The sequence below is a fragment of the Macrotis lagotis genome, chromosome 1 (genome assembly GCF_037893015.1).
Source record: "Macrotis lagotis isolate mMagLag1 chromosome 1, bilby.v1.9.chrom.fasta, whole genome shotgun sequence".
Taxonomy (NCBI): domain Eukaryota; kingdom Metazoa; phylum Chordata; class Mammalia; order Peramelemorphia; family Peramelidae; genus Macrotis; species Macrotis lagotis.
Genome location: NC_133658.1, coordinates 926,692,598 through 926,719,968, shown reverse-complemented (window position 1 = coordinate 926,719,968; position 27,371 = coordinate 926,692,598). Strand labels below are relative to the sequence as shown.

The following is a 27,371-nucleotide window of genomic DNA, read 5'->3' as shown; positions in this document are numbered from 1 at the left end:
ATTCTGGAAATAGGCCAGTTCTAGGGAGAGAGGAGGGTATTTTATGTTGGTTCATTAAAAGATGGGAATAGAGAAGAACTGGAAGGCCAGAGAAAGCCCTTGAGAGAAGTGCAGATTAGAGGGGAGGGGAGAATAGACTCCATGTGAATCTCATCAGCCTGGGGGGAAGTTGGTGGTTGCAGTGAGGGTATCTTCAGGTGCCCACAATAGATTAGAAGACTTCTCTCCATTCAGGATGGGCCCAGCAGGGCCTGGGGGGCAGGGGCCAGTGGGTTGCCCCTAGGCAGGAGGAAAAGGATACTGAGGAGGGTTAGAGATGTCTCCCAGACTGGAGTCCACATGTGTAGGGGCTGGAGTTACAAGGAACCTCCCAAACATCCCAACAAAATTTCCTTCCACCCTCCCTCCCCTCCGCTGTGAACAGTCAGATTATCATTGTACACACGTTTTTGATAAACATGTTTACAGATTATTCATTTTTGGAATGAGGAATTAGGATTAAGGGAAAGAGATATATAAGAGATATTTTTTATAAAGTGTTCATCAGATTCTGAAGGGTTGGGGTTTTTTTTGGTGATTTGTTTTTCTTCCTCTGGATGGAGATAACATTGTCAGAACCATTCTAATACAGTTGCCCCAGCTCTCTATACTGCTGAGAGGGGCTGCTTCCATTATGGTTGAACACCTCACAGTGTTCTCTAGGTTTCTTGCTCTATATCCATGGTGTTGACCTTTATGTCTAAATCCTGTACCCATTTTGACCTTAATTTGGTATAGACTGTGAGATGTGGGTCTATGCTTTGCTTTTGCCAGACTATTTTCCAGTTGTCCCAACAATTTGTGTCAAAAAGTGAGTTCTTATCCCAGAGGCTGATGTCTTTGGCTTTGCCAAACAGTAGATTGCATAGTCATTTATTGAGGTTTCTTTTGAACCCATCCTAATCCACTGATCCATTGTGCTATTTCTCAAGCATTACCAGGCAGTTTTGATGACTCCCACTTTATAGTATACTTGTAGACCTTGTAAAGCTGGGCCACCTTCCTTTACATTTTTTAAAATCAGTTCCCTTGCTATTCTTGACCTTTTGTTGTTCCAGATGAATTCTATTATTATTTTTTCACTACAAGTCAAAAAATCCTGGAACATTACAATTTAGATTTTGCCTTACTCACTGTCATGATGTCTAAAAATATAATTTTCCCGAAATAGAACTTCAAGTGAGTCCACTTTACTAAATTCCAATGATAATATTGATAGGGTCCCAATTAATGAGTCCCTTCTCCAAAACTCATTTCTTCTCCAAATGTCCTTCCAGGGTCCTTGCTAAAACCAGAAATTCTATCTATGACTGGCTCTACAGCCCCTATCTCCTACCTCCTGTTCAAGGCCTTAATTCTCCAGTTTCTTTTTTATCAGACCGCTTGCAAAGATCAGTCAAGCTCTGCCAGCATCTGGAACATTGCAAAAACCCCTTTCACAAGCATATGCCAAAAATTCAACTGAAAGGTCTGTCTTTCTGGTGGCACTAACTTCTGACCCCCCCAGACCCACATCCCATTGTCTGAAATTATATCTGTTCTATCCCTGTATGAAGATGGTATATCAGATGTCTCTTGGCTAGAGACCCCTCCTTCTAGCCCACTGTATTACACAGTAAAAACAGGTATTATACAGTAAATAAACACCTCCTTTGGCTAGGAGATTGCTAATCATCTCATGAATTCCCATAGGTCTACACCAAATTCGCTGCATAGTTATTTCAGGATCTCAGAGATGGTCATAATTTTTAAAAAATTTTATTTAAGGCAATGGAGTTGAGTGACTTGCCCAAGGTCATACAGCTAGGCAATTATTCAGTGTCTCAGGCCAAATTTGAACTCAGGTTTTCCTGACTCTAGGGCCAGTGCTCTATCCACTGTGCCACCTAGTGGCCCCAGAGGTCATAATTTTTGATATTCCCCTTCAAAGCAAACAAGTATTAATTACAGGCATTAACATAATACAATAACTTCAAATAGTTCATCTTTTTACAATAGATAACAAAATAACTGCCTTACTTGTCAATGGGATACCTTACAAGGGGCTTCACAAAACTTTTAAGTTGCCTAACCAAACCAGCAGAAAACATCGGAAGCTCCAGAGTCCTGTTACCAACCCTGAGTCTGCAGTTATTATGAGGGAAGAAATCCACAATCTTGACTTCTTTAACCAAATGACAAATAGTTTCCTTAACATAAGATAAACCTTATTACTGAATATCCCAATATCTTTTAAATTTTTTGTTTTCCAAGCTTCTTTACTGGCATTCTTTAATTCTCATACATGATACATTTAAAACCCCAAAGGAATTCTTATTTATCTCATGGTTCACATAGCAAAGCTTTACAGTCTGATCACAAAGGACTGAATCAGTAGATGAAACTTCTATTCATTCAGTTTGCTATGAACAACAGAATCTTAAATTTCTAAGTTTAGTTTGAATCTGTCCTTATATAAAAGTTTTAAATTACCTTGTATAGAGAATCCAGACATCATAACAAATCATTCACATTTCAAAAGTCCATCCAAGACAATATTCAAAATGCCATTCTCACTGATTAAAGTAAGTTGAATACAATTATTATCAATATTAGGCTTAACATCAAAACAAATCAGCCTGCAGGTGAAAATTTAAAAAGCCCACTATATAAATTCCTTTCATAAAACTTTCACACCTGAGTATTTCTCTTCCAAAAGAAATCAGCAAATAGTCCTCATATTAATCCCACATTTTATATTAACTAAAATAAGCATATTCTTAGTTTAATATGGGTTGCTTAATTGCTCCCATTCTATACAAAGATTTTGTCAGAATTTAACAACAAAATCTCAGAGTGATTTCTAAAAGTCCAGTTCAGAAATGAGGCAATCTGATGGCAGAGCCAAGATGGCAGTATAAGGGCAGGATTTCCCAGAAGTTCTCTTCTAAAAACCTAAAAATGATGCTGACTATAGAGAGGCAGAACCCACAGAAAGACCCAGTGAAACAATTCTCTAGCCCAAGGTAACTTGGAAGATTTGTGGGAAGGCCAGGATCTGAAGGCCTCGCTGTGCAGCCAGGGCTGCATAGCACTGGAGTGAAGGAGCCCCAGCCTTCCAGGTGCCTGGGTCCCTGGCTTGTGGCAATAGAAACAGTATCCAGATATCCCAACCCAGGGATCACCAAGCACAACTTGGAAGATCAGCGAGGAAACCTCTACCAGAGTGAGTGCAGAGCCTAGAACAGCGGCCCTCGGTGCAGGCCCAACCCTGGGAAATGGAAGCAGGCTCACGGAGCAAGCCAGCAGCTGCATCCAGAGTGCTCTGTCCATGGAAGAAAAGGGAGTGTGGGGAGACTGTTGAAGTCTCTCCTCTGTTCCTGGGACAAGACTCTGGTGCTTTATCCACATTCAGACCCTGGTCTGACCCTATTGCCATAGAGCAAGGACCCTCTTTCACAGCTCCAGGGCTTTTGAAAATTGACTTTTCCTGGCTTTGGTCCTTATCTTTTGTAGCTATTTTCCATTTATCTGCATACAATCAATATCAGTGTTTCCTAGTCAATTGCTAATCTTTAAATTTTAGGGGCATTCTTGGATTATGTGATGAAAAGTGAGCATTTAAGGTTTCTGAGATCCATTTAAGCTCTTCCAGTATCCATAAATGTATTTCACCAAAGCTCCTCTAACTTCCTTGAGCCAACTACTTATATTGAAGTCATATATTCATCATAAGTTAATCCTGGTGTACAGTTATCCACATCCAGAGTGATCCATGTAGATTTTCTTCCAGAATGTATTGCAGGGTTCCCAAGATTTTGCAGGGCTTATTAAGTACAGGCATTGCATTGAAGGTCTTTGGATTCACTGAACACAAAGGTTTCTGTACTCATGTTCTTTTCCTTATAAGATAGTTGATATCCTCCAATGTCTCAAGAACTGTACTTCTAAATAGTGTGATAGACTCCTTGAATATAAGAAATTTTTGGGAAAGAGACAAATAAACATAATGCTGATGAGAGACATATGGAGAGTAGCAAGGATCACAGAAGCCACTGAATTCATCATCTTCAGTTTAGCTGTGAGTAACGTGAATCACAGAGAAATTATTCTGTATCTAGCTTAAAGAGCTAGGAAACATCTGAGTCAGGATTTGAACTCAAGCTTTGCTAAATTATAAACCCAGTGCCCTTTCCATTACAAGGCATGCCTTTCTTCTAAATATTCATTTGAATGAGAAGAAATGTGACTAAATTGTTCTTATGTTTTACCCAACTAACTTTATGAGACTTATGATCCAAGGGATGATAACCATAAAAATCACTAGGTAAAAACTGCAAAGCATTTTGCAAATATCATTCTGTCAAATCCTCACCCCAATCCCATGAGGTAGATGCTCTCCTTATCGCCATTCTACAGATAACAAAAATTAAGTAAGATTAAGTTATATAACTTGCCCTGGGACATACCTAGAAAGTACCAAAAATTGAATTGGAATTCAGGTCTTGTGGTTTAAACACAGCACTTCATTCACTGGGCAGCTTAACTGCTTAAAGCCATCATTGAAGACATTAAGGTCCAAAAGTTATAAAAATACTTATCTTAGAACTTCTTGTGTCAGCAAGAGCAGGAAACAAAATGAGTAGCAATTAAATGGGAATGGATACAGAAATGATAGTCCATGAAATATTGAGTGATGACATACATTAGGATTTGGAAAGTCTGTGCTGCAGCAGGTCTGCCTTTGTAATGAGATCCCTAAGTTTATCTCTACCATATCTCTAGTATAAGCCATAAGGACTGAGCCCTTCCCACAACCATTGCCTTTATCCACCCAGATTTCAGTAGGACTAAGACTGATCACCATGCTCGAGACAAAATCAGAGCCACATGAATGCATTTGTGAAGCCTCTCTCCACAGTGAATGCTCTCATTAAAAGTAAGGGATGATCTCTAGTTGAAAGCCTTCTTACACTGAGTCCATAGGAACTGCTTCTCAGAATGTGTTCTAATATGAAGAAGCTCTGAATTCCATTTGAATGTCTTTTGTTATTTGTGACGATAAGATGATTTTGTCTGAAGATATTACCAACTTGATTACATTCATGAGGTTTTTCTCAAGTGTGGAAACTTTTGTTAAATATGTTGAGAAGTAACTAAAAGCTCTGCAATATTCATGATATTCATAAGGTTTGTTTATAGTATAGATTCTCTGAAGTGTAACAATTCTAGATTTTAGAAATCATTCCACATTGCTTACCTTTATAAGGTTTCTCTCTAGTGTGGATATTTTGATTTGAATAAAGATTGGATATGCATCTAAAAGACTTTCCCTACTGTTTGCAAAAGTAGTTTCTCTCCAGGTGTATTTTCTAAAGCAGTATCTAAAAGTCTTTCTACATTGGTGACATTCATAAATTATCTCTGCAGAATGGATTCTTTAATAAGTTTGGAGCTGCGTTGAAAAGTCTTTCTATACTGATGACATTCATAAGATTTCTATTCACTGTGGATTCTCTGATGTTTAACAAGATGGGAATTGTATTTAAAAGTCTTTCCACATCGATGACATTCATAAAATTTCTCCCTAGTGTGGATTTTTAGATGTCTAACAAGATGGTAGTTGCATGTAAAAGTCTTGCTACACTGATTACATTCATAAGGTTTCTCTCCAGTGTGGATTCTCTCATGTTTAACAAGGGTGGACCTATGTATAAAACTCTTTCCACACTGAAAACATTCATAAAGTTTCTCTCCAGTGTGGATTCTCTGATGTGAAACAAGATGGGAGGTCTCTCTAAAAAACTTCCCACATTGATTACATTTATAAGGTTTCTCCCCAGTGTGGATTCTCTGATGTCTAGTAAGACAGGAGTTGTCTCTACAACTTTTTCCACACTGATTACATTTAAAACGTGTCTCTTGAGTGTGGCTTTTCTGATGTCTTAAAAAATGGCTGCTCTTCCCAAAAGTCTTTCCACAATGCTGACATTCATAAAGTTTCTCTTCAGTGTGGATTCTCTGATGTGAAGCAAGAATGGAGCTGTTTTTAAAAGTCTTATTACATTGGTTACATTCATAAAATTTCTCTGCTGTGTGAATTTTCTCATGCATAACAAGGCTCGACTTGTATATAAAAGTCTTTCCACACTGAAAACATCCATGAAGTTTCTCTCCGGTGTGGATTCTCTGATGTCTAGTAAGATAGGAGTTGTCTCTAAAAGACTTTCCACATTGATTATATTCATAAGACTCCTCTCCAGTGTGAATTCTCTGATGTCTAATAAGACAGGAGTAACCTCTATAAGTCTTTCCACAGTGATTACATGTAAAATATGTCTTTCGAATATGGCTTTTCTGATGTGTAGAAAGAGAGACCCTCTGTCTGAAAGTCTTTCCACACTGATCACATTCAAGAGGTTTTTCTCCAGTGCAGATTCTCTGATGTGCAGCAAGTTTAAATCTCTCTCTAAAAGCCTTTCCACACTGATTACATTCATAAGGTTTCTCTCCAGTGTGGATTTTCTGATGTCTAGTAAGGCTTGATTTCAGATCAAAAGTCTTTGCACAATCATTACATTTATAAACCTTCTCTCCAGGAGTAATCTTCTGAGGTCTGTCAAGATCCAAGTTCTAGGATGGAACGGAAGACATGATTGGTAGGATGAGGTAGTTCATCATGCTACTTTCTAATGTGAATTTGCTGATGAGTAGTGAACATAAAAGTTCTGACTCAAGACCCACCCATTTTGATTACTTAGAGAAAAAATTTCTCTAGCATCACTTTACTGATTCAAAAGAGGTCTGAACTCCAGCTTAAGGCCACTTTGCAGTAATTACATGGATACAGGCATTTTAGGAGGTTCCTCAAGGAATCAGAAAAGTTCTACCCATTCAGGAAAGCATTTGTCTATATTTTCTATTTTGGGAAAAAGGTCATTTCCCTGAGGTCTTTTCTTTAAACAGTGAAAGAGGAGAGAAAACTGTCTGAATTGCTTTTCAATTTCATCAAATAAACAGTCACTCTTTGAATTTTGATCTACCTTGTTTTTAGAATCATGGATTTTTCTCAAAATGAAGTCCCAAAGACCATCACTGAGAAGTACTTGAAGGTCACAGTTTTCCATAAAAATTCTCAGCTTTTTCCTCATCTCCTTTATCTTGTGCTTGGTCTCTACATCTGAAGAAAACAATCAGACATATATACCCAAAAAGATTTACACACATAAATATATGCAATAGCAGTGGTGATTTCAGATAATCTGGAGTTCATAATTATCTTATAACCAGCCTAAATTTAACAAAACGTCTTGACTATGCTCCTACAGCAATCACTGGCACTAGGGTGTCATTGTAAGGATGACTATCACACTTAATATCAACAGATTAGGTAGAATTCTCCATAGAATAGTTTGTAGCTAACAAGGGAGGGGAAAGCTGAGCCAACACAGGATGACTTTCAGAAAATTGCTGAATAGCCCTGCATTTATTCATCCGGGCCTCTAGAAGACTTGGAAACATCCAATGGGGTTAGAGGAAATGGAGAAATTTAGAAGGTGCTAAGTAAAAAATGAGAACTATACAGGGTTTATCAGTAGCTTACTTCATCCAACTCTAAGAAATGTGGGCTTAACTCTACCAAGAGTCATGAGTAAAACTTAGAGAAATGCAGGATTCTGGGCTCAGTCAGAAGACAGCTGAAATTCAGGTTCTTGCTGATCCAAAGTAGTTTTAAGAAGGCCCCTAAATAGGGGACAAAGACCTATTCAGTGCTGATACAGCTTCATTGATTAGTGATAAGAACATGATCCTAAGAAATATGGGCTCAACCCTTCCAGAGCATTCTCAACAGACCATTCTGACCATGGCTAAAGCCAGTGACCCTTAACCTCAGGTTGTATTCATTGTCTCACTAATCATTCCTGCAATTTCCAGTTCTTTACCACAACAGAGAGAACTACTAAAAATATTTAAAAACATTTATTTCTCCTCTTCCACCATTTTATAAATCTTTGGGCATAATTCTAAATTGCTATCAAAAATAGTTGGATTACTTTACATATTCATCAACAGCGAATTAAGTGTCCCAAATTCCCACCTCACCTTCACATTTGTCATTTTTCTCCACTATCATTTTAATCTATCTGATAGAAGAGGATTTCAAGACTGTTTTAAATTGTATTTTCTAATCCTTAATATTTCAGAGTATTTTTTATATGAGGGTAAATACTTTTGATTTTGTCATCAGATACTGCTCATTCCTTTCCTTTTTGACTGTTTATCAACTGGAGAATGACTCATAACCTTATGCATTTGACAAAGTTCCTTACATATGAAATGTGAGACCTTTATCCAAGAAATTATCCATAAAAATTTTCTCCTAATTTCGTAATATCACTGTGATCTTCCACTACATTGGTCTTATTTGTACAAAAGTATTTAATGTAATCGTTTTCTTTATTTAAAAATTATTCAACTTTCCATAAGTTTCAAAGTTAACGTATTCCACATTCTTTTAATTTCTGATACTGTATATCATGTCTCCATTTTTATGTTATCTTGTTAAATGGGTTAAGATATTGATCTATGCCCAATTTCTACAAGAATGTATTCCACCCTTTCTCCATAGTTTCTTGGCATATAATTAATTGTGATCATAAAAACTTAAAGTCATTATATTTTATGAACTATAACTATAATCATTTGCTTCTATGTATTGTGAATACTCTGTTCCAGTGATCTAGCTTTCTGTCTCTTACTGAATACCACAAAGTTTCTATCTTAGGATCATTACCTTATTTGCTAAATTTTATTCTCAATTTATTTTTAATTCACAGAATTAAAAAAGCTTTTGACCAGTTGTCAAGTTGGGAATGACTCATATTCTTACAGATTTTAAACAGATCTTTATATATTTGATAACAAGAACTTTTATTTAAGAACCTACAAAAATCTTTCTGCTAGCATCCCTAATATTCTGCTTCCTTATCATCTTGGTTGTACTTTCATTTCTATAAAATCTTTTAAAAATATTGGTCTATATGCAATTTCTATCATACTTCTTTCCAGTTTTCCCAACAATGTTACCTCTATAATGAATTCCTTTTCTTTTTTTAATATTTATTTGCTTTTCAAACTATATGCAATGGCAATTTTTATCAATCATTTTTTGCTTACAAGATTTTGAGTTTCAATGATGAATTCTTATCTTAAATCTTTAACACTCATCAAATAGAACTTTTGCATATTTATCTGCTGATGTAAATTGCAGGTTTAGTCTTTTTCTTTGATACTTTTCTATTTCTTAGCTAGGACGAGACGTTTTTTTTTTTTTTAGGTTTTTGCAAGGCAAATGGGGTTAAGTGGCTTGCCCAAGGCCACACAGCTAGGTCATTATTAAGTGTCTGAGACCAGATTTGAACCCAGGGACTCCTGACTCCAAGGCTGGTGCTTTATCCACTATGCCACCTAGCAGCCCTGACAAGACAGTTTTGATAATTACTACCTTCCAATACATTTTAAGATCTGGTTCCATTAACCCTCTTCCTTTTACAATCTTTTTCATTACCTCCTTTCATACTTCCTGAGCATTTGCTCTTCCAAATAAAGCTATACATGTTTTTGTATAACTCAGTAAAATTAAGTTTTAGCAATTTGATTGGAATGGCATTGAATATATACCACATATCCCCATGTGTAAGATGCACCCTTTCTCGAATAATTTTGGGGTCTAAAAACTGGGAATGTCTTATACAGCGGTTGTAGATTTTTTTACTTGCAATTCTCCTGCTTGTTTTTACACTCATTGTCACAGATATTTTTACTTGCATTTCCTGCTTTTTCTCACTTCTTTTGGCACTCATGGTTGTAGAAGTTTTTATTTGTGTTTCCCACTTTCTCATACTTGTTGTCTTGGCACTTATTGTTGTGCATTTCTTACTGGTATATTAGGTTACATTTGGCCATGTTCTATCGAGAAATGACTCAGAAAAAGATCTTTCGTCCAGTGCTGAATTCACATTCAAAGTGATTCAGTTTGCAAAAGTAAAAGAAGAAAATCGTGCTGCTGAATTTTAGTTTAGTCTTCCTCCAACTGAGAAAACTGAGAAAAATCTGAGACTGGCTACAGGAAGAAGAAAGCCTACTGAAAATGCCACAGCAAAACAAGATCAGGAGAGGGCAGAAAAATGGCCTGATTTAGAGAGGGAATTGAAGAGATGGATTGAAGAGCAAAGGGCCAGTGGAATTCCTGTGTCCACAAAGATGGTTCAGCAGGAGGCCAGAAGAATTGCTGATGAAAAAGAATTGAGTAATTTCAAGGGACACAATTGGTACTTCAGGTTCATGAAACAGAATGGACTGAGTACCAGACTTGCCCAGGGATAGACCGGAGTCCAGGCAGGAGAGCAGGCAGAGCCTCTCCTGAGACAATGATTCACCATCAAACAGAGAAGATGACCAATTAATGGATGGGAGTTTTGACAGGGATGAGGAGTTGTATGAATTTTATGATGATGAAAACGAGTTCAATAACTTAGGCAACACGCTTTTTTTTGCAAATTCTAGGCCCCAAAATTAAGGTTCATCTTCTACATGGGGAAATATGGTAAATGACTTGAGAAACTGGCATTCATATTACACTGGCCTAGATAACTTTGAACAATGATACTCCTCCAATTACTTACATCTTTTATTTGTATAAAATGTTTTTTATATTTATGTGCATGAAGTTCCTGGATTTGATCAGGCAAAGATACTCCCAAGAACTTTATATTGCCTGGAGTTATTTCAAATGGGATTTCCTACTATCTCCTCTTGCTTGGTTTTGTTGATGACATATAGAAATATAGATGATTTATGTGGGTTTACTTTATAAACTACCCTTTTCCTAGAATTATTGTTTCTCTTGACTTACTAAATGACTTTGAGATGTTTTGTGTACATTATCGTATTATCCACAGATATTTTCATTCCCTAATCTGATTTTTTTCTATTTCTTTTCTCTTCTCATTGCTATTGTTGAATTTCTGATGCTATAAGAAATAATATTGGGGACAGGTCACTTTTTTTCAAATGTGTGCTTACCTAGAAGGCTTCTAGGTTATCCCCAATACAAGTAAAACTTGCTAATGATTTTAAACACTTCTTTTCTATATATGGAAAAATCCAGTTAAATCTATACTTCCAAAGAATTTTTAAAAGAAACGTGCATTCTGAAGTACTACCTCATACCTCTCAGACTGGCCAATATGACCAGAAAGGACAATGATCAATGTTGGAGGGGATGTGGGAAATCTGGGACACTAATACATTGTTGGTGAAGCTATGAACTCATTCAACCCTTCTGGAGAGCAGTCTGGAACTATGCCCAAAGGGCAACAAAGATGTGCATACCCTTTGATCCAGCAATACCACTAATGGGTCTACACCCTGAAGAAAAAAATGAAGAATGGTAAAAATATCACTTGTACAAAAATATTCATAGCAGCCCTGTTTGTGGTGGCAAAGAATTGGAAATCAAGTAAATGTCCTTCAATTGGGGAATGGCTTAGCAAACTGTGGCATATGTATGCCATGGAACACTACTGTTCTATTAGAAACCAGGAAGGGTGGGACTCTAGGGAAGCCTGGAGGATTTGCATGAACTGATGCTGAGCAAGATGAGCAGAACAAGAAAAACATGGTACACCCTAACAGCAACATGGGGGTTGATGATCAACCTTGATGTACTTGCTCATTCCATCAGTGCAACAACCAGGAACAATTTGGAGCTGTCTGCAGTGGAGAATACCATCTGTATCCAGAGAAAGAACTGTGGAGTTTGAACAAAGACCAAGGTATTAGTCCTTGATTTAGGAAAAAAACTGATATTGTATTGTCTGATCTCTATCTCTTATACTTTGTTTCTTCCTTAAGGATATGATTTCTCTCTCATTACATTCAATTTGGATCCGTGTATACCATGGAAACAATGTAAAAACTGGCAAATTGCCTTCCGTGGGGGGGTGGGGGGAGGGAAATAAGATTAAGGGGAAAACTGTAAAACTCAAATAAAACCTTTTTTCAAAAAAAAGGAATGAGCATTACATCTTCTCAAATGTTATTCATCACCTATTATATTTATGACTTATTAATATAATCAAGTCTGTGAATGAATAATTTTATTTATATTGATTCCCTCCATTTCTGGTATAAATTTCAAATGTCCAAAATGTGTCCATCTTTGTAAATCTATTGTAGTGACCTTCCAGCTAGTATTTTATTTAGAAGTTTTGCATCCACATACATTAATGAAATTGGGCTGTAATTTTCTTTTTCTTATTGTTCTTGATTTGAATTTACTACCATAATTATTTCATTAAAGGAAATTCATAGCACCCTTCCTCTGTCTAATTTTCCAGATCGTTTATTTAATATTGGAATTAGCAGACCTGTAAATGTTTGGTACAATACCCTCACTGATTCATCTTCTTCAGAAGCTCATTTATGAACTGTGACCAGTCTTCCACTCCCACCTGCTTCCTCTATATCAGTACGTCCTTTTAGGATTTGGTTGGATGTGATAACTGTTCAATTTTCTTTACTTTCATCTTGTAACCTTAATAGCTTAGTCTTGCCCAGGTCTAGTTTTTAAGAAAATATTTTCTCTCCTAATGCTATATAGCTCTTTTTCTAATGAGGGAACTTTCTTCATAATTATCTTGGTTTCCTGGGCAGAACTTATTTCCTTTTTCCTAATTTTTCTTGTCTTTTGTTTTACTTTCAAAGTCTTAAGTGTTTCCAAGAACTCTTTTAGGCCTCATGAACATCTGCATTTCCCTTGGAAACAGAAGAGTCCATTTAAACTTCATTTTCTTCCTCTGAGAATGAACACAGATATTCTCTACCTCCAGTTCCACGATTGAGGGTAAATTGTATAATTTGAAAAGGAAACAAGCTAAGACCAATGTAGATGGAATGCTGACGCACACAGATTGACTACACTTCTTAGAGTGAGATGCATGAGAATTTGCATTCATTCCCTATCACTGGTGTTAATTTTATCCTGATTAATGAACACAATGAAAATGATTAATGAGCACAATGAAAAGAAAGGAAATTGTCCTTACTAAGGGAGAGAAGATTCTGGATATTCTCTAGCATGACCTCCTTGTACAGCTCTTTCTGAGAATGATTCAAGAGGCACCACTCCTCCACAGTGAAGTCCACAACCACATCTTTGAAGGTGACCAACTCCTAAAACATAAAAGCCACATGATTTAGAGCTGAAAGAGACCCCCTCCCACACACAATTCATTAAGCCCAACCTTCATCAATTTAGAAGAAACTAAAGTTTAGAAGACATTTTACCTAAAACTCCTATCACTTTCATGAGTGTCTCAGTCAACCCTTGACATTATAGCCAATAAGGACCCAGTGGAACACTGAGAAAAGCATTTTGCACATGAAAAGAGAATCATCCTGGCATAAAAAAAAGATGGAAGAACATCTTACTATAACATACTTCTTGTGGAGGAAAAAATTTGTGCTCTATCAGTGAGGTGAAAGAGAGGTAGTGTGCAAATTCTCCCCCAAGAAGTGTCTTAAGTGATAGATTAAGAAAATCCTATGAAGAGTTTGTAATTAATGGGCAAGTACTCTATTGGGGGGGGGAAGACCTGATTCCTAAGAAAAGCACAATTTGAAAGGAATAATTAAATAAATTTCCTTAATATCTGAAATAAAATCTCATCTAGATGAACGTATAAACAAGATTGTAGGAATATTACTCATGATTTGACCTCAAATTAATGATACACGACTGTTTCCAGTCAAGTGCAAAAGCCTTCTTTCTCTTCTTGAGGTGACACTGGGCATGGTATGTCATGGTTAAATGTCTGCTCTCATTACTTTATGATTGCTTTCAATTGTTCTTAGAGTATCATTCAGTTTAATATTTAATTTTAGAGAAATAAGAAATTTTTATCTATGTTAGTATTGCCATCATTCATAAAAAATGTAATATTTTATAAATTAAGGTTAGAGATTGAACTACTGCAGAAAAAAGACACTATGGAAAAAAGATTTTTTTCATTAGTGTGCTTTAGTCTGCATTTAGGCTAAAGTTCTTTTTCTGGAAGTAAATGGCATTATCCATTACAAGTCTTTTAGAATTTTCTTTAATCATTGTTTTTCTGAGAAGGCTCAACTCTATCACAGCTGATCTTTTACAATGTTAATGTCACTGTATATAATGTTCTAGTTCTGCTCAATTTACTCGCCATCAATTCATGTACATCTTTCCAGGTTTTTCTAAAATCTACCTGCTCATCATTTCTCACATAATAATCTCACCATTACATTCTTAGATCACCATTTGTTCAGCTGTTCCCCAACAGATGAGATTTCCAATTCTTTACCATCACAAAAAGAGCGGCTGTATTTTCATCTATGTGGATCCTTTCCCCTTTTATATGATCTCTTTGGGAAATGCTAATCATGTTATTGCTGGATAAATGGGTATGCAGTTTTGTAGCCCTTTGGATACAATTCAAAATTCTGCTCCCAAATGGTTAGACCAGGTAAAAAGTCAACAAACTGTATTAGTGACCCAGTTTGCCCATATCCCCTCCAAAGTCTACCATTTTCTTTTTGTCACATTTTCCAATTTAATAGGTTTCAAGTGGAACCTCAAGAGTTTTGTGAATTTGCAAAAAATAACTCATTTCAACATATTCCTAGGAAGAACTCCTTAACACTGGAGGTCAAGAATCAAGAGTCAAGAGGCAGACTGAAGGATATCATACAAGAAAGGGGCCAAATTTGGGAATCCTTTCATACTTGGGAAGGGTCATCTATCTTTTCCAATCTCCTAAATGCAGACTATGTTTGGCCAAGGCATGTGGCATATTATGCTCTTCCTTTCATTTTCTTCTATATCTACAATCTGAATGGCTTTCACTTTCAGAGATGTTTTATTTTAGAGTAATTCTGGGGTGGCTGGGTGCCACAGTGGATAGAGCACCAGCCTTGGAGTCAGGAGTACCTGAATTCAAATCTGACCTCAGACACTTAATAATTACCTAGCTGTGTGGCCTTGGGCAAGCCACTTAACCCCACTGGCCTTGCAAAAAAACCTAAAAATAAATAGAGTAATTCTATTTCATGTAGATTATAAAAGCTCTTTTCATGTTTTTTTGTCCTTGTGACTTTATTTAACCTATAAGATTTATCTGCACTTTATAATGTCTATTTTACTTTTAGTTTCCCATATTTCTATTATGGAACTTCTGAATAATTAAGGAATTTATTAGTCTTTTCTTCATTTTTGAGATTTTCAAGAATTTAATTTTTATTTTTCACTTTCATTTCTGAATCATAGTTCTTCACTGTTTTGTAATTATTCACAGTGTGACCAATCACTATAGGAAGGCTATTATTTCATTGTTTGATAATTCAACTATTTAATGCCTAAATTTTTCTCACCAGAAGTTCTTTTACATCTGTCTCCAGCTTCCCACCTTTTCTCTTCACCACCATAGGGCAAGGTTAGCCATTACAGATCTTCACAAGCGGCCAGTTCAAAGATCTTCATGTTCTGCACCAGACTTCATGACACTGCAATTTCTGACTATCTTTGCCACCATGTCCCAAAATCTGGTGTCTTTTGCCCAAAATCATTTTCTTTGCTCTACACCTAGTTTTTGTCATACTTTTTTCCAGTTTTTCCCAGCAGTTTGTATACTGTATAATAATGAACAACAGTCATATCATGCATCTTTGTTTCACCCCGATCCTCCTGGAGTATTTCTAGCTTATCCACATTAAATGTGGTTGATTTTAGATTAAAACAGATTATTATTTTATGTAAATTCTATTTATTCCTGTGTTCTCTAATGTTTTTATTTTTTTCATTTTTTTGGTAAGGCAATAGGCTTAAGTGACTTGCCCAAGGTCACACAACCAGGTAATTATTAAGCTGTCTGAAGTAGGGGAAGGGAAGGGTGGGATAGAGAAAAAACTGAAACTCAAAATTTGCCAAAAATTAATGTTGAAAGGTATCTTTACATGTAATTGGATAAAATACTATTAAGGTTTTTTAAAAAGCAAAAATAAAAAGCCTGTTTTTGTGTATTTCATTTCCCTTCAAACTGTCACTATTACCAGTCTTTTGGTACTAAAGAGGACCACACCAACCAAGTCACTGGTGGCTTAAGGTACACAATTATGTTTATGATACTGGGGAGTACGTTGTGCAAAGCATCCTTCTCACTTTTCTTTACCAGAATTGTTTCATCCCATTGCCTGATTAATAGGAAACAGGACATTTAGAGATGATCCGATTACTGTGGGAATCTTTTGGCCTTAATTTAGTTTTACTTCCTCCGGTATAGAGATACCATGGTGCACTGTCAGTGCTAGGCAAGCCTTCCCCAGTGATATCCAGCAATAGAATGCCACAACTCTGTAGTTCCTAACCTAACTCTCCTCGGTGGACTAATTGTCAGTATGACCTCTCCCAGATCTTGTCAAACATAAGTGGCAATACCTACATCACTAGGACAATGTCAGCTTGTCATTCATAGCTACTGTTAATATCTACTGACTTTCCTTTTCTACATTGCTCCAACATGCCAGAGACTGTTCACCAGCTGTAGAACCCAAAATTCTGAAGACAGGATAGTCTCTTCTTTGCTACAAGAATCATCAGACCTTAAACCAAGTGGTTGGCACATGGAAAGTGGTTAATAAACATTTAATGACTATTGACTACCCACACCCACTGATCTGAGTTTTTAATGCTGCTTTCAAACCCCACCATGACCTAGACATCACTTACTTCTTCAGCCTTCTTTCACTTTATTTCCTGCTGCCTGATATGCCAGGAAGACCCTCCATCTCTAGGCTGCAAGCATTTTCTGACTCTCCTAATTGCAGAATGCTTGGCCAAGGCATGTGGTATATCATGTTCTCCCAATCTTTTTCTTCTCTACGTCTAGCAAAATGGTATGATTCACTTTACCCCTACCATGTGGAGGCACAAACACTCTACCAATATTACCTCATCTGATCCTAAGATGCACTCTTATTATCTAAGTCCTACTGCCACCATTTTTCAGTAGAGAAAACTGAGACTAACTCTCGAGACAATATCCAAGCCAGATTTGGACTCAGGATTTGTAAAATACAGGCCCAGAACTCTATCTCCTAGCTGCTGATTAAGGTAGTAGCTATGCACATATGCACGTTTGTAGTTAGCTACACATTGTTTCCAGTTTTCCTTTTCTGTTCTTGAAATACCCAAACCCATGAGTTGCTTGGATGATATCAGAGGCTCATAAAAGCTTGGTGATTTAACTAAACCCATTGGAAAGTGAGCTCCTGGAAGGGAGGAGCTGCTTCACCTTGCTTTTTACCCTCAGTTGCTAAATACAGTGTCTGGCACATAATCAATGCTTGGTAATTGACCATGAAAGAGTCCCTACATCATAGGGATTGAAGACATGTTCTTCTTTTGTGCATTCCTAGATCTAAAAATACTAGCAGTATTCAAGGATGGGTTCCCATGCTGAATCAAGGCTGGGATCTGTTGAGACTAATTTGACTCAAACATGTAACAGCAACCTTGATATTTCAGGGACAATTTCATAATTCCCCTTAAACACATCTTTATTTTTTCTTAGGCAAATTCTTTCCAAAGCTGCCAAGTCTTTCTATGACCTTGACCAAAAATCCCTAAAAAACTTCCCAGTTAAGGTGAATTTACAGGCTCTTTTATACTCTTGGAATCATTTTTTCAAATTAAGGAATACATCAGCTAACAATTAGAATTGTTAAAAGAGAATTATGATCTTCTTATTCATTGATGTGTGATATATGCAATGGATTTACAAATAATTTTGGTTCTAGAGATCCTTTTCTCAGGCAGACTCTGACCTGGGGATCAGAGAACAAAGTAGCCTGGAGTAAATTTTTATCTCTGACAGTTCTGACAGGTCACTTACCAAGCATTTTTCTGACCTCTATTTTGCTGTGTTAAGTGAAGTAAATCACAAAAATGCATAATCTGTTCTGCATACATGCAAAATGATAAAGAAACCCCAAGACTCAAAGATCTCGATGTTGCCCTTTTTAAGAGCCACAGCTCTCAAAACTTGCTAAAACTTGCACTGAGCAAGTAGGCTTTTCCTGAGAAGATTACTCAAGTCCCCAACATGATCATGATCCACTTTCTGCCTCCCATCCCATTTGTGATCATATATTATGATTGATTATTGACACTCTGTCTCTTGCCTGATCTGTTTCTCCTAGTTTAGAGACTGGCTCAGTAAATAAAGACTGTAAATTTATTTTGAATCAAATAAAATCGAGTTGAAGGCATTTCAAAATTGTAAAATTAGGTAATTTTGTAAAAACTATGTTAAAAAATTCACTTTATCCATTTATCAACTAGGAAATCTAGACAGAATGTATTCAGAAGCCAAGATAATCATTTGGATCCAGTGATGCTGTTTCTTAGCTCGATCATTTCTAACCCTATCGCCTTCATGTCCAACTTAAATACTACTTGTCATGAACTACAAGTATCCCAAGAGAACACAGGTAAAGTTAGACGAGACCACATTATAATTCAGTTTAGGACAAATGCATTACCATTTCAAGCCAGGATCTAAAACTAGAGGGTTCACTCCTTTGCATTACTATATTACAAAAGATTTATTGTGGCAGTTTTTCTGTTGCTGTTGTTGTTTGGCCTTTGTTCTGGAAGACCATGACATAGGTATGTGATGCCATGATATATGCACATAAATTGGACACCCGTCTCCTTTTCTCCTCCACAGTCATTTGGAATCACTGACTCTGAAAGTCTTTCTATTCGTAAGGGTCTGAGTCCCAAAGTAGAAAATAAAAAGGAAGAATGGGAAGGGATGGCCAGATGAAGGAGTTCTCAGAGGGAACCAGTCTTTTGCAATTTGGCCCAGGTAAAGATTGAAACTTGTGGTGGAAGTTAGTGGACTAGGAGAGGGTCAACGTAGAAGAGAGGGGTCATTCCCATGACCTCAGTATTTCAGATGATTGAAGACAAGAGCTGAGGCTCTGGATCTAAATGTGAATGGAGGATGATCCATGGAACTAATGGCGAAAGCAAGGAAGCCTCTTAGATCCACCCAGAGAGGCTCCCTTCACTGAGATCCCTAGGGCTGCTTTTTTTATTTTTTTTTGGCAAGACAATAGGGTTGAGTGACTTGCCCAAGGTCTCGCAGCTAAGTAATCATTAGTGTCTGAGCTAAATTTGAACACAGGTCCTCTTGACTCCAGGGGCAGTGTTCTATGCACTGGGTTACCCAGTTGGCTCCATGGGCTTCTTCTACTTCCCACATCGTCTACCTCTCTAAGCAACCTCTGCTTTGGACTCATCAGACAAACACCCTAATTGGAAGCAGTCCTTTCCATTGAACTGTCTCCTGGAAATCCAATACTGAGCTTGTAGTTCCCAAGTAGGTGTGAGTCAAGAGATAGATTAACTACCTGTACTCTGACTAGCTTTCAAAGAACAAGAAGTGACTTTAGTGACTTCACCTTCATGTCAGGATTCCTACTTCACTCAACTTTCTGGAGCCCCACAGAGGGCTAATTCTCCTCATTGGGGAGATGTCTCATTTGGCAAACCCTTCTCTCCTTTCTGCTGCTCTCAGATCTTCTCTATGTGATCCACACCATCTCTTTCCTCCTTTACATCTGGGAAGCTCAATTACATCTTCTGGATTTATGGCCCCCAACTCTCACCACTAAGGCTTTCATAGAGCCAGTGGGAAATTGTTTTCAAAGTGAATTTTTGAGAAAATGTAACTGACTACAGTTGATGCTATTCTGGCTGGTATTATATGAATGTTCTCCACGTCCTCATCAGTACCTTCCTTCTACAAACTTCTTTAAGAAAACTCAGAAGGGTAAAAACATCACTTGAACAAAAATATTCATAGCAGCCCTGTTTGTGGTGGCAAAGAATTGGAAATTAAGTAAATGTCCTTCAATTGGGGAACAGCTTAAGTAACTGTGGTATCTGTATGTCATGGAACACTACTGTTCTATTAGAAACCAGGAGGGGTGGGAATCCAGGGAAGCCTGGAGGGATTTGCATGAACTGATGCTGAGCCAGATGAACAGAACCAGAAGAACACTGTATACCCTAACAGCAACATAGGGGTGATGATCACCTTAATGGACTTGCTCATTCCATCAGTGCAACAACCAGACACAATTTTGGGGATGGAGAATACCATCTGTATTCAGAGAAAAAATTGTGGAGTTTGAACAAAGACCAAAGACTATTATTACCTTTAATTAAAAAAAACCCCCACTATTTTATTAGTAATTTTGTTATCTCTTATATTTTTTTTTACTTAAGGATATGATTTCTCTCATCACATTCAACTTAGATCAATGTATACCACAGACAGACTTCTGTGAGAGGTGGGGGGAGGGAAGTGAGATTAGAGAAAAAATTGTAAAATTAAAAATAAATAGATTTCAAAAAAGAAAACAAAACTCAGAGACTCCCTTCCTGTCTGGTTATTCTGAGAAAGAAGAAAGGATTAACGGAGCAACTAATCAAGTAGATACAAGTATAAGTGGCTGTGGAGTCATGAGTGGAAAATATAACAAGGACATGGGGATCAGTATGGAATCTTAAGTGGCTGAGCAACAGAGCTGGCTTGATGGCAGAGGTATGGGAAATGAAGGATACTAAGCAGTAATTCAAAACATGAAACTACCAGGACACAATGGATTATGGTGTATATAGAACCCTTTTTTGTCTTATTTCCATAATGGCCAAAGGCTTTTTGGGTGCTTTTGGGTATCACTTTTATTGTCAACCCAGACTTCCTGGTTGCAAGCATTCCTATGACTCTTAACCTTTTGGTTATCAAGCTGGAGCTCCCACCTCCTTCTCTGGTATTGGGTTAGCCTCCCTGTAGAGGACTGGGAATATTATCTCACTGGGAATGTCCACACCCGAGAGCAGCTAAGCCAAAGACACTTGGTATTATTTTTCCTGAAGGCTATTTTATTTTATTTTTTCCAATGACAAGCAAACATAGTTTGCGATATTTGTCTTTTAGTTCCACAGAGGTTTACCTCCCACTCCTTCCCACTACCTTAAGTAATCTAAATAAGTTATACAGGTGCAATCATGTCTAATGTATTATAATAATTACTAATATTGGTCATGTTGGGAAAGAGGAATTAGAACTGAAGAAAAACATGATGAAAAGAAACAAGTTTTAAAAAGTGAAAATGGGTTGCTTTGTCTGCATTCAGACTTCATTATTTTTCTTCTGCACGTGGATGGCATTTTCCAAGTCTTCTACAATTGTCCCTGATTATCGAATAGCTGAGAGGAGCCGAGTTCAAAGTTGCTCATTACACAGGTTTGCTGTTCACATGGACAATGTTCTCCTGGTTCTGCTCACTTCACTCAGCATCAGTTCGTCCAATTCTTTCCAGGCTATTCTGATATCTTCTTGTTTTATGATTTCTTACACAACAACAACAAAGACCTTCATAACAGACTATTCTAACGCAGACTTTGCACCTTGGGTGGGGGGGGTGGCGGTTAATAATGTACCTTTTCCTATGTATGTCCTTAACCTGATATCACCCCCAAAGTTCTATGAAAACTTGCTTACAAGTCCTAATTGAACCAATCTTACGTGTAGGTCATGTGGCTCTGGAGGAAAGATGTCATCTTTGAACTGGGAGACACACATGTCCATCATCCACTCATGGAATCTGTCACTCTTCAGTTCACTGTAACCTGTGCTGATGCATGCTGGTAGGGACCTTGACCATTCCCCCAGAACATGACCACATGAGACACTGTCTATAGGGCTCCCGGTTTACAGCAGACACCATGTGACGAGCACAAATCCTTCCAGGCCTCTTCCCTCTCAGTCTTCTCTGACCCAAGGACACTGACCTCCAAGACCCTCTGAACCCTGTCTCTGAGTCTTTCCAGGGGATGTCTCTCAAATTGGAAGGCTGGCCCTCCTCATACAGGCCTGGGGGTTCCTTCTCTTCTCAGCTAAAATCTCACCTAAAAATAAGCTTTTCCTCAACCCCTAAACTACTGGAGTCTTCCCTCTCATGGTACCTCACATCTGTACAATTTAATGAGAATAGGAGTTCACTGAGGGCAGGGCCTGGCATTTTTTAAACCTTCCTTTGCCTCCTCAGGAGTTCAGGACAGTGCAGTCAGATAACAAGGATAAGAGCAGGACCAGGAGGACAATCTCTGCTCTGCTGACATCATTGCCAAGGACAACCTAAGTGTAACAGGAAGAAGTCTCCTTGGCTCTCTTGGATTTCACTTTTGCACTGCTGGTCAGGTCTGTGGATAGATTCACTCACCTGGGAATGGGGTTTCTGGATCCTGGGGGCCATTCTCTCCGGTTATAGGTTCTCTCCCTGGAACAGCATTGAGTCCTCTGCAAGCTGACTGAGGAGGGCCAAGGATCTCAGAGCGCGTGCAACATGGTCTTTCCTTTCTCTTCCTCAGGTAGATGCTGGTCTGGTCTCCCCGTAATGACCCTGCCCTGAAGGGAGAACCCTCACCTTAGCAGGAAGACAACAGGGAGTTTCAGGCTTGGAAGTGGACTTACCATTCTTTTCCTCCTTCTCTTTGGCCTCCTGCCCCTCCCCATCTTCCTACAGAGACCTAAGAGGCAGAAGGCCCTGGGATCCCAGATGGAAGGAGACTAGGCAGAGCTTCAGGGACCCCAGACTCAGAGCTCTCCCTCCACCTGAGGCTACGGATGAGCTATGTAAGTCCGCCCGCTGTCCCAATGGCAAAGCTGGGGATGGCCCCCTAGGACCTTGGGGCTGTGCCCGGGGGCCTGGACGAGTAGCAGCAGCAGCCCCCAAGCCGGGACAGACAGAGCCTGGAGGGCCCTGCGAAGAGGACCCTCGGGAAGGGCGGCCGGCCAAGCTGGGTCAGGGGAGGCGCCTCGTGGAGGCCTGCCTGGCCCCTGCAGGGCGGAGCGGGCGGCCAGGAGGCGCAGGTGCCAGTGGCCAGCTTCTCTGCCAGCGCCTCGGCTCTGGAAGGATGCCCTTCAGCGCCACATGCCCCCCCCCGGAGCTGGGCCCCCATCGCGGCCCTCCCCCGACTCTCCCCGGGCCCCAACCCGGGCCCTGGCCTTGTCCCCCCTTCTTGCTTGCACTCGCCAAACCCGACCTGGGGGGATTCTGGTTTCCCCAGGGCGGGGCCCCCCACGGGCCCCCTGGGTGCAGGGCATGGGGGCCCGGCTGGCCCTCCGGCCGCTCCCGGGGGGCTGAGGCCGGCCCTGCCCCCCCCCCCCGGGGGGCTACGGGGTCAAGGGGCGGGGCTCGGACGGGGCGGGGGGGGGGGGGCCCGAGCCCGGGCTCGAAGGGCCGCGCTTCCCCTTTAAAGGCCCCGCCTGGGAGGGCGGGGCGCCGTCACGTGCCGTCACGCAGGCGCACTGTGCGCTCGCTTGGCCGCGCCCCCCGGGGCAAGGGAGAACGCCGGAAGCCGGTGCGAAACCACGCCTCGAGCGCCGCCCCCGCCCCGCCCACCGGAAGCGGCTCCCGCCGGACCTGCTCCGGCCCTTCCCGGCCGGGCTCCTCCTCCCTCGCTCTCTTCTCCCTCCCCTCCTCAGGCCCCCACTGGGGCGCGGGATCGGGGCCCTCGGGGCCCTCGGGAGGCGGCGGCAGAGGCGGCGGTTACTTGCGGAGACGCGGGCGGGGCCTGCTCTCCGCGGTGCCGGAGCAGAAAGAGCCGGGCCGCGGCGGCCGGGGCTATATAGGCCGAAAGCACCGCCCCCCACGGCCCGCCTCCCCGCCGCCGCCCTCGGCCGTGATTGGCCCCGCGCCGGGGCCGGAAGAGCCGCAGGTGTGCCGGTGTGGCCCGGCGGCACGCTCGTTTCCGGCCCGTAGGGAACCGCGGCGCCCCCGGCCCTGCCGGCCCCCCGGAGTCTGCGGAGCCAGCGGCCCCAGCGCCCCGAAAGGCCGGCGTTTCCGCTTCTCACACACTCCTTTGTCGGCCGGGCCCCCCGAAGCGCCGGGAGACACGGGGTTCGCCCCCTCCCCGGGAGAGAGCGGGGGTCGGCCCTGGCCCCCGGCAGGCCGAGTGGGGGAGGGGAGCCGGGGGGAGGGGCTTGTGCTTCTAGAAGGGTCCCGGGGGCCCTCGGGCTCCCCGCGGCTGGCCCTCGTGCCACTTCCGGCTCCTTCTGCCCTGGCCGGCCCCCCCAGAACCCGGCCCCCGCCTCGCGCCTCCCTCAGCAGGGCCCCTGCAGAAAAGAGAGGCTGCATCCCGCCCCACGGGGAGCAGGGGCGGCCGGGGGCGCCGTGGGTGGAGGACCCGCGCCCCAATGTGGCCTCGGACACAGAGTACTGACCGAGCCCGGCCTCGGCCAAGGTTGGCATCGTTCCCAAGCTGGGGGGTCCCCGTTAGACAGCCTCCCATTCCTTCGTGCTCCCCGAGCCTGGAATGTCAGGAGGCGTAAGTTAAAAGAGAAATCACTGTAGTTGTGGTTTAGACACAGTGAAAGGAGCTATGGGACCAAAGTGCGAAAAGGCAGTTTTACTTGGGACTGTGCGGTTTTGAGACCCTCACCCAAAATGACTCCTCGGAGCCCTCTCAAAGTGGCAGCAATGAGTTAAAATTTAATTTGCTAACTCTATAAGAGAGAGAGCAGGAAATACGGAATTACTGAAGCTGAAGCAGGGTTCAAAAACCACAAACCCCTTCCCCTCTTCTCTGTTGACCTTCATAACAAGTGGTCAAACTTGGTGGTACAAAGAGAAGGGGGGATTGCCTGTCTTTGTTTAGACCTTACACGGTTAAGGTGACGTGACTTTTCTAGCTGGAAATGGGGCTTTCATGCTCACCTGATTCTTGAGGCCTACGGCTTAGACAAATTTCGCAGTATATTAATGAAAAGTCAGCACTTTTGCCCCTCACAGTCCCTCTTTTTTATTATACTCTCTGCTGACTTTTCACCCATTCAATCTCACAATGCTGTTCAGTTTCTTCACCTCCACCATCCCGGCTCACAGGCATCCAGCCTTCTCTCCTTAACATCAGCATTCAGGCTTGGTCTTCAGCCAAAAGAATTTGAGGGAGGATTTTATGAACTGGACTAGTACCAAACCAGATCATGCATGCTATACAGGCAGGGAGGATTATCAAGACCCCTAATACTAAAAGTCCATGCCACACTAAATTGATGCCACCAGCTCCCTCTAAATCAAGCCCACCATGAAGTATTAAAGGGTGAGTTTCAAGTCTGGACAGGGACATGGAATATTTTTCTAATTTCTTCTGTGACCACCAATTTTCCATTGTCATCAATTTACATAAAACAATGCAAGGTTCTCCACCTCTATTTCAGGCACTCCAAAAAAGTAATAAAGAACCCTTCCCATCCACTGTCATTTACCCATCTCCAACTTTGGAGCTGAGTAATCAGGGGACCATTGTTCTGATTATACTTTTTACATTCTGCTATGGATAGGTCACCTTTACACCTTCCCACTCCACTGAGTATATATTGGCAGTGATTCATCCATTTTGCCAGTATGACATCTAACCCAGGTGCCATCACTACATTGTACACAGGTCCTATCCCAAGGGTCTGGTACTTCCCACAATCTGGAACTAATTGTATATTGTCAATTTTCTTTGTCCTAAATCAAGTCCCTTCCCAGTTTGGTTAAGGCAATAATTCCCTGTCATGCATTCTGCCAGTGGCCATTGGTGTTCTCATTCCAAAATCCAGTTCCATTATGTATTAAGGACTTCTTACTCAATAACCAAACAGGTTCAAGTGGAACTGGCACCCATGGCCATGTGGTCAATCCTTGAGGCCCCCAAAAAATCCAACAGCTAGTTACATTTGAGTGGGATAAAGTCTGAGATTTCTTCAGTAGAATATTATAGATTGGAGAATAGCTTAACTATGTGCTCCTCTTCCCTTGACAAAGCAACTTCTGGGATATTGGTGAAGAATCGTTTGACCCCACTTTATCTATTGAAGTCCTGATGACCATTTAATTTCTGGGGCTGAAGAGATAATCTGGTTACAGTTTGAATGTTATGCTCTTTTCCCTAGATTAGTTTGCCACATCTAGATTGTAAGACCACATTCCATTAAGGAGGGTGGGTCAGTAGTGGTGGTGGTGGTGGGGGAAATCAAGTTAGGATAAATGTGATCTTCAATCATTTTACTTTTGCCTCAGTCTCTGTAATTGATTGGGGCCCATTCCTGGAGAAACAAAACTTTTCTCTTCCTATCTTGAGAGATCTCTGAAATTTTAAGTGGCATTTGTCCCACACAGTTTGGGGGCTGGTCTCAGGACTACATGCCCATTGGGGACCTCAGCCTCTCAGGACTTGGCAAAAAGGCACCGTTGCCCCAAATTCTGGCAGTTTGTCATTTTCTGGGAAGCCTTGGATTCCCCTCTGTGCAAGTGACCCGAAGTGGAGAGACTCGGTAGGAAGAGAACAGCAAATCCTCAGCAAGAACCTGACTGTCAGTGAGGACAGTCATTAAATTTGTGCGCTAGATTCCTGGAGGGTCCATTTGGGTGACTGAAGGTTGGAGGTGACCCTTTCTGGTTTGGGCATAAGAGACTTTGATCTAAGGGCACTTGATCCTGAGAGGTCTCTGTCAATATTTAAAATGGGAAGGGCCTTGTCCTAAGCCTTCACCCCAGGTAAATCAGGTAAATAAGACTAAAATATAAAGGGAAAAGTAAGAAGAAAATGATTAAGCATTATTGTCTTGTATGGAGAATAGGAGAAGGAACACATTTGTTCTGCCTTTGGGAGGGAGAGATTGTCAGAGGAGAGGCTGAAATCTCCCCTCTCTGCATTCCTGAGACATCAGGAATTTGCCATTGGCCTATGTTTTGAAATTGTCAGTTAGGGAAAATTCTGTTGCATTTTGTGTGATCTGTGTTTGTGCCTCATCTGTCTTTATGTGTTTAGAATGTCTATTTACTTGTGTGATTTGTTAAACAGGGAAAGGAGGAGTCAACAAGTTCCCCTATAGAGTTCCTTGGGTAGCCTCATTTTGTTATTTTGGATTTTTAGGCTCTTCCCTTGAGCCTGCTTTCTGCCTGTGTTACAATGGATAATATGATCCCTCCCTCATCACTCCTGGGTTGTCTCTTGAGCACTTAAAAGAGGGATTTTTATTTTGATTAAAAAGGAATGGATTATAGATGCCAAACCACTCATCCTGTTATTCTATCATTATGGGAGGGTCCCCCGTTCCCTGTTTATGTTCCCTTCTCTTCCCAATTTTCCATGATTCTGTGGTGCTAGAGTGTTCCCCCCCACACTCTCTTTT

At 40.7% G+C, this 27,371-nt stretch overlaps 1 protein-coding gene across 9 annotated transcripts; it reads right to left on the bottom strand.

Moving 5' to 3' along the window:
- Positions 1-1,781: 1,781 nt before the first annotated feature.
- On the bottom strand, positions 1,782-23,826 carry LOC141511229 (uncharacterized). 9 transcript variants are annotated; one of them, XM_074220496.1, is made up of 5 exons: positions 23,744-23,826; positions 22,411-22,595; positions 13,128-13,254; positions 7,062-7,198; positions 1,782-6,651 (listed from the first exon to the last, which is right to left on the bottom strand). In XM_074220496.1, the coding sequence occupies exons 2-5, from the start codon at positions 22,441-22,443 to the stop codon at positions 5,518-5,520; spliced, it is 1,431 nt and encodes a 476-aa protein (XP_074076597.1). In that variant the 5' UTR covers positions 22,444-22,595; positions 23,744-23,826; the 3' UTR covers positions 1,782-5,517. The 9 variants fall into 9 exon arrangements, with proteins under 9 accessions (XP_074076597.1, XP_074076585.1, XP_074076610.1 ...); XM_074220484.1 differs by having other exon boundaries at positions 22,411-22,614; positions 23,744-23,796; XM_074220509.1 differs by lacking the exon at positions 23,744-23,826 and adding an exon at positions 23,614-23,660.
- Between the last annotated feature and the right edge of the window lie 3,545 nt (positions 23,827-27,371).

What these genes read in the sequence shown, in the direction of transcription:
- LOC141511229 (XM_074220496.1), bottom strand. Translation starts at nt 22,443, where the DNA reads ATGGCCCCCAGGATCCAGAAACCCCATTCCCAG. An exon ending in TCCAGAAACCCCATTCCCAG is followed by an intron (nt 13,255 to 22,410) that starts GTGAGTGAATCT and finishes TTTATGTTTTAG; the next exon opens with GAGTTGGTCACCTTCAAAGA. An exon ending in CCAGAATCTTCTCTCCCTTA is followed by an intron (nt 7,199 to 13,127) that starts GTAAGGACAATT and finishes TGTTTTCTTCAG; the next exon opens with ATGTAGAGACCAAGCACAAG.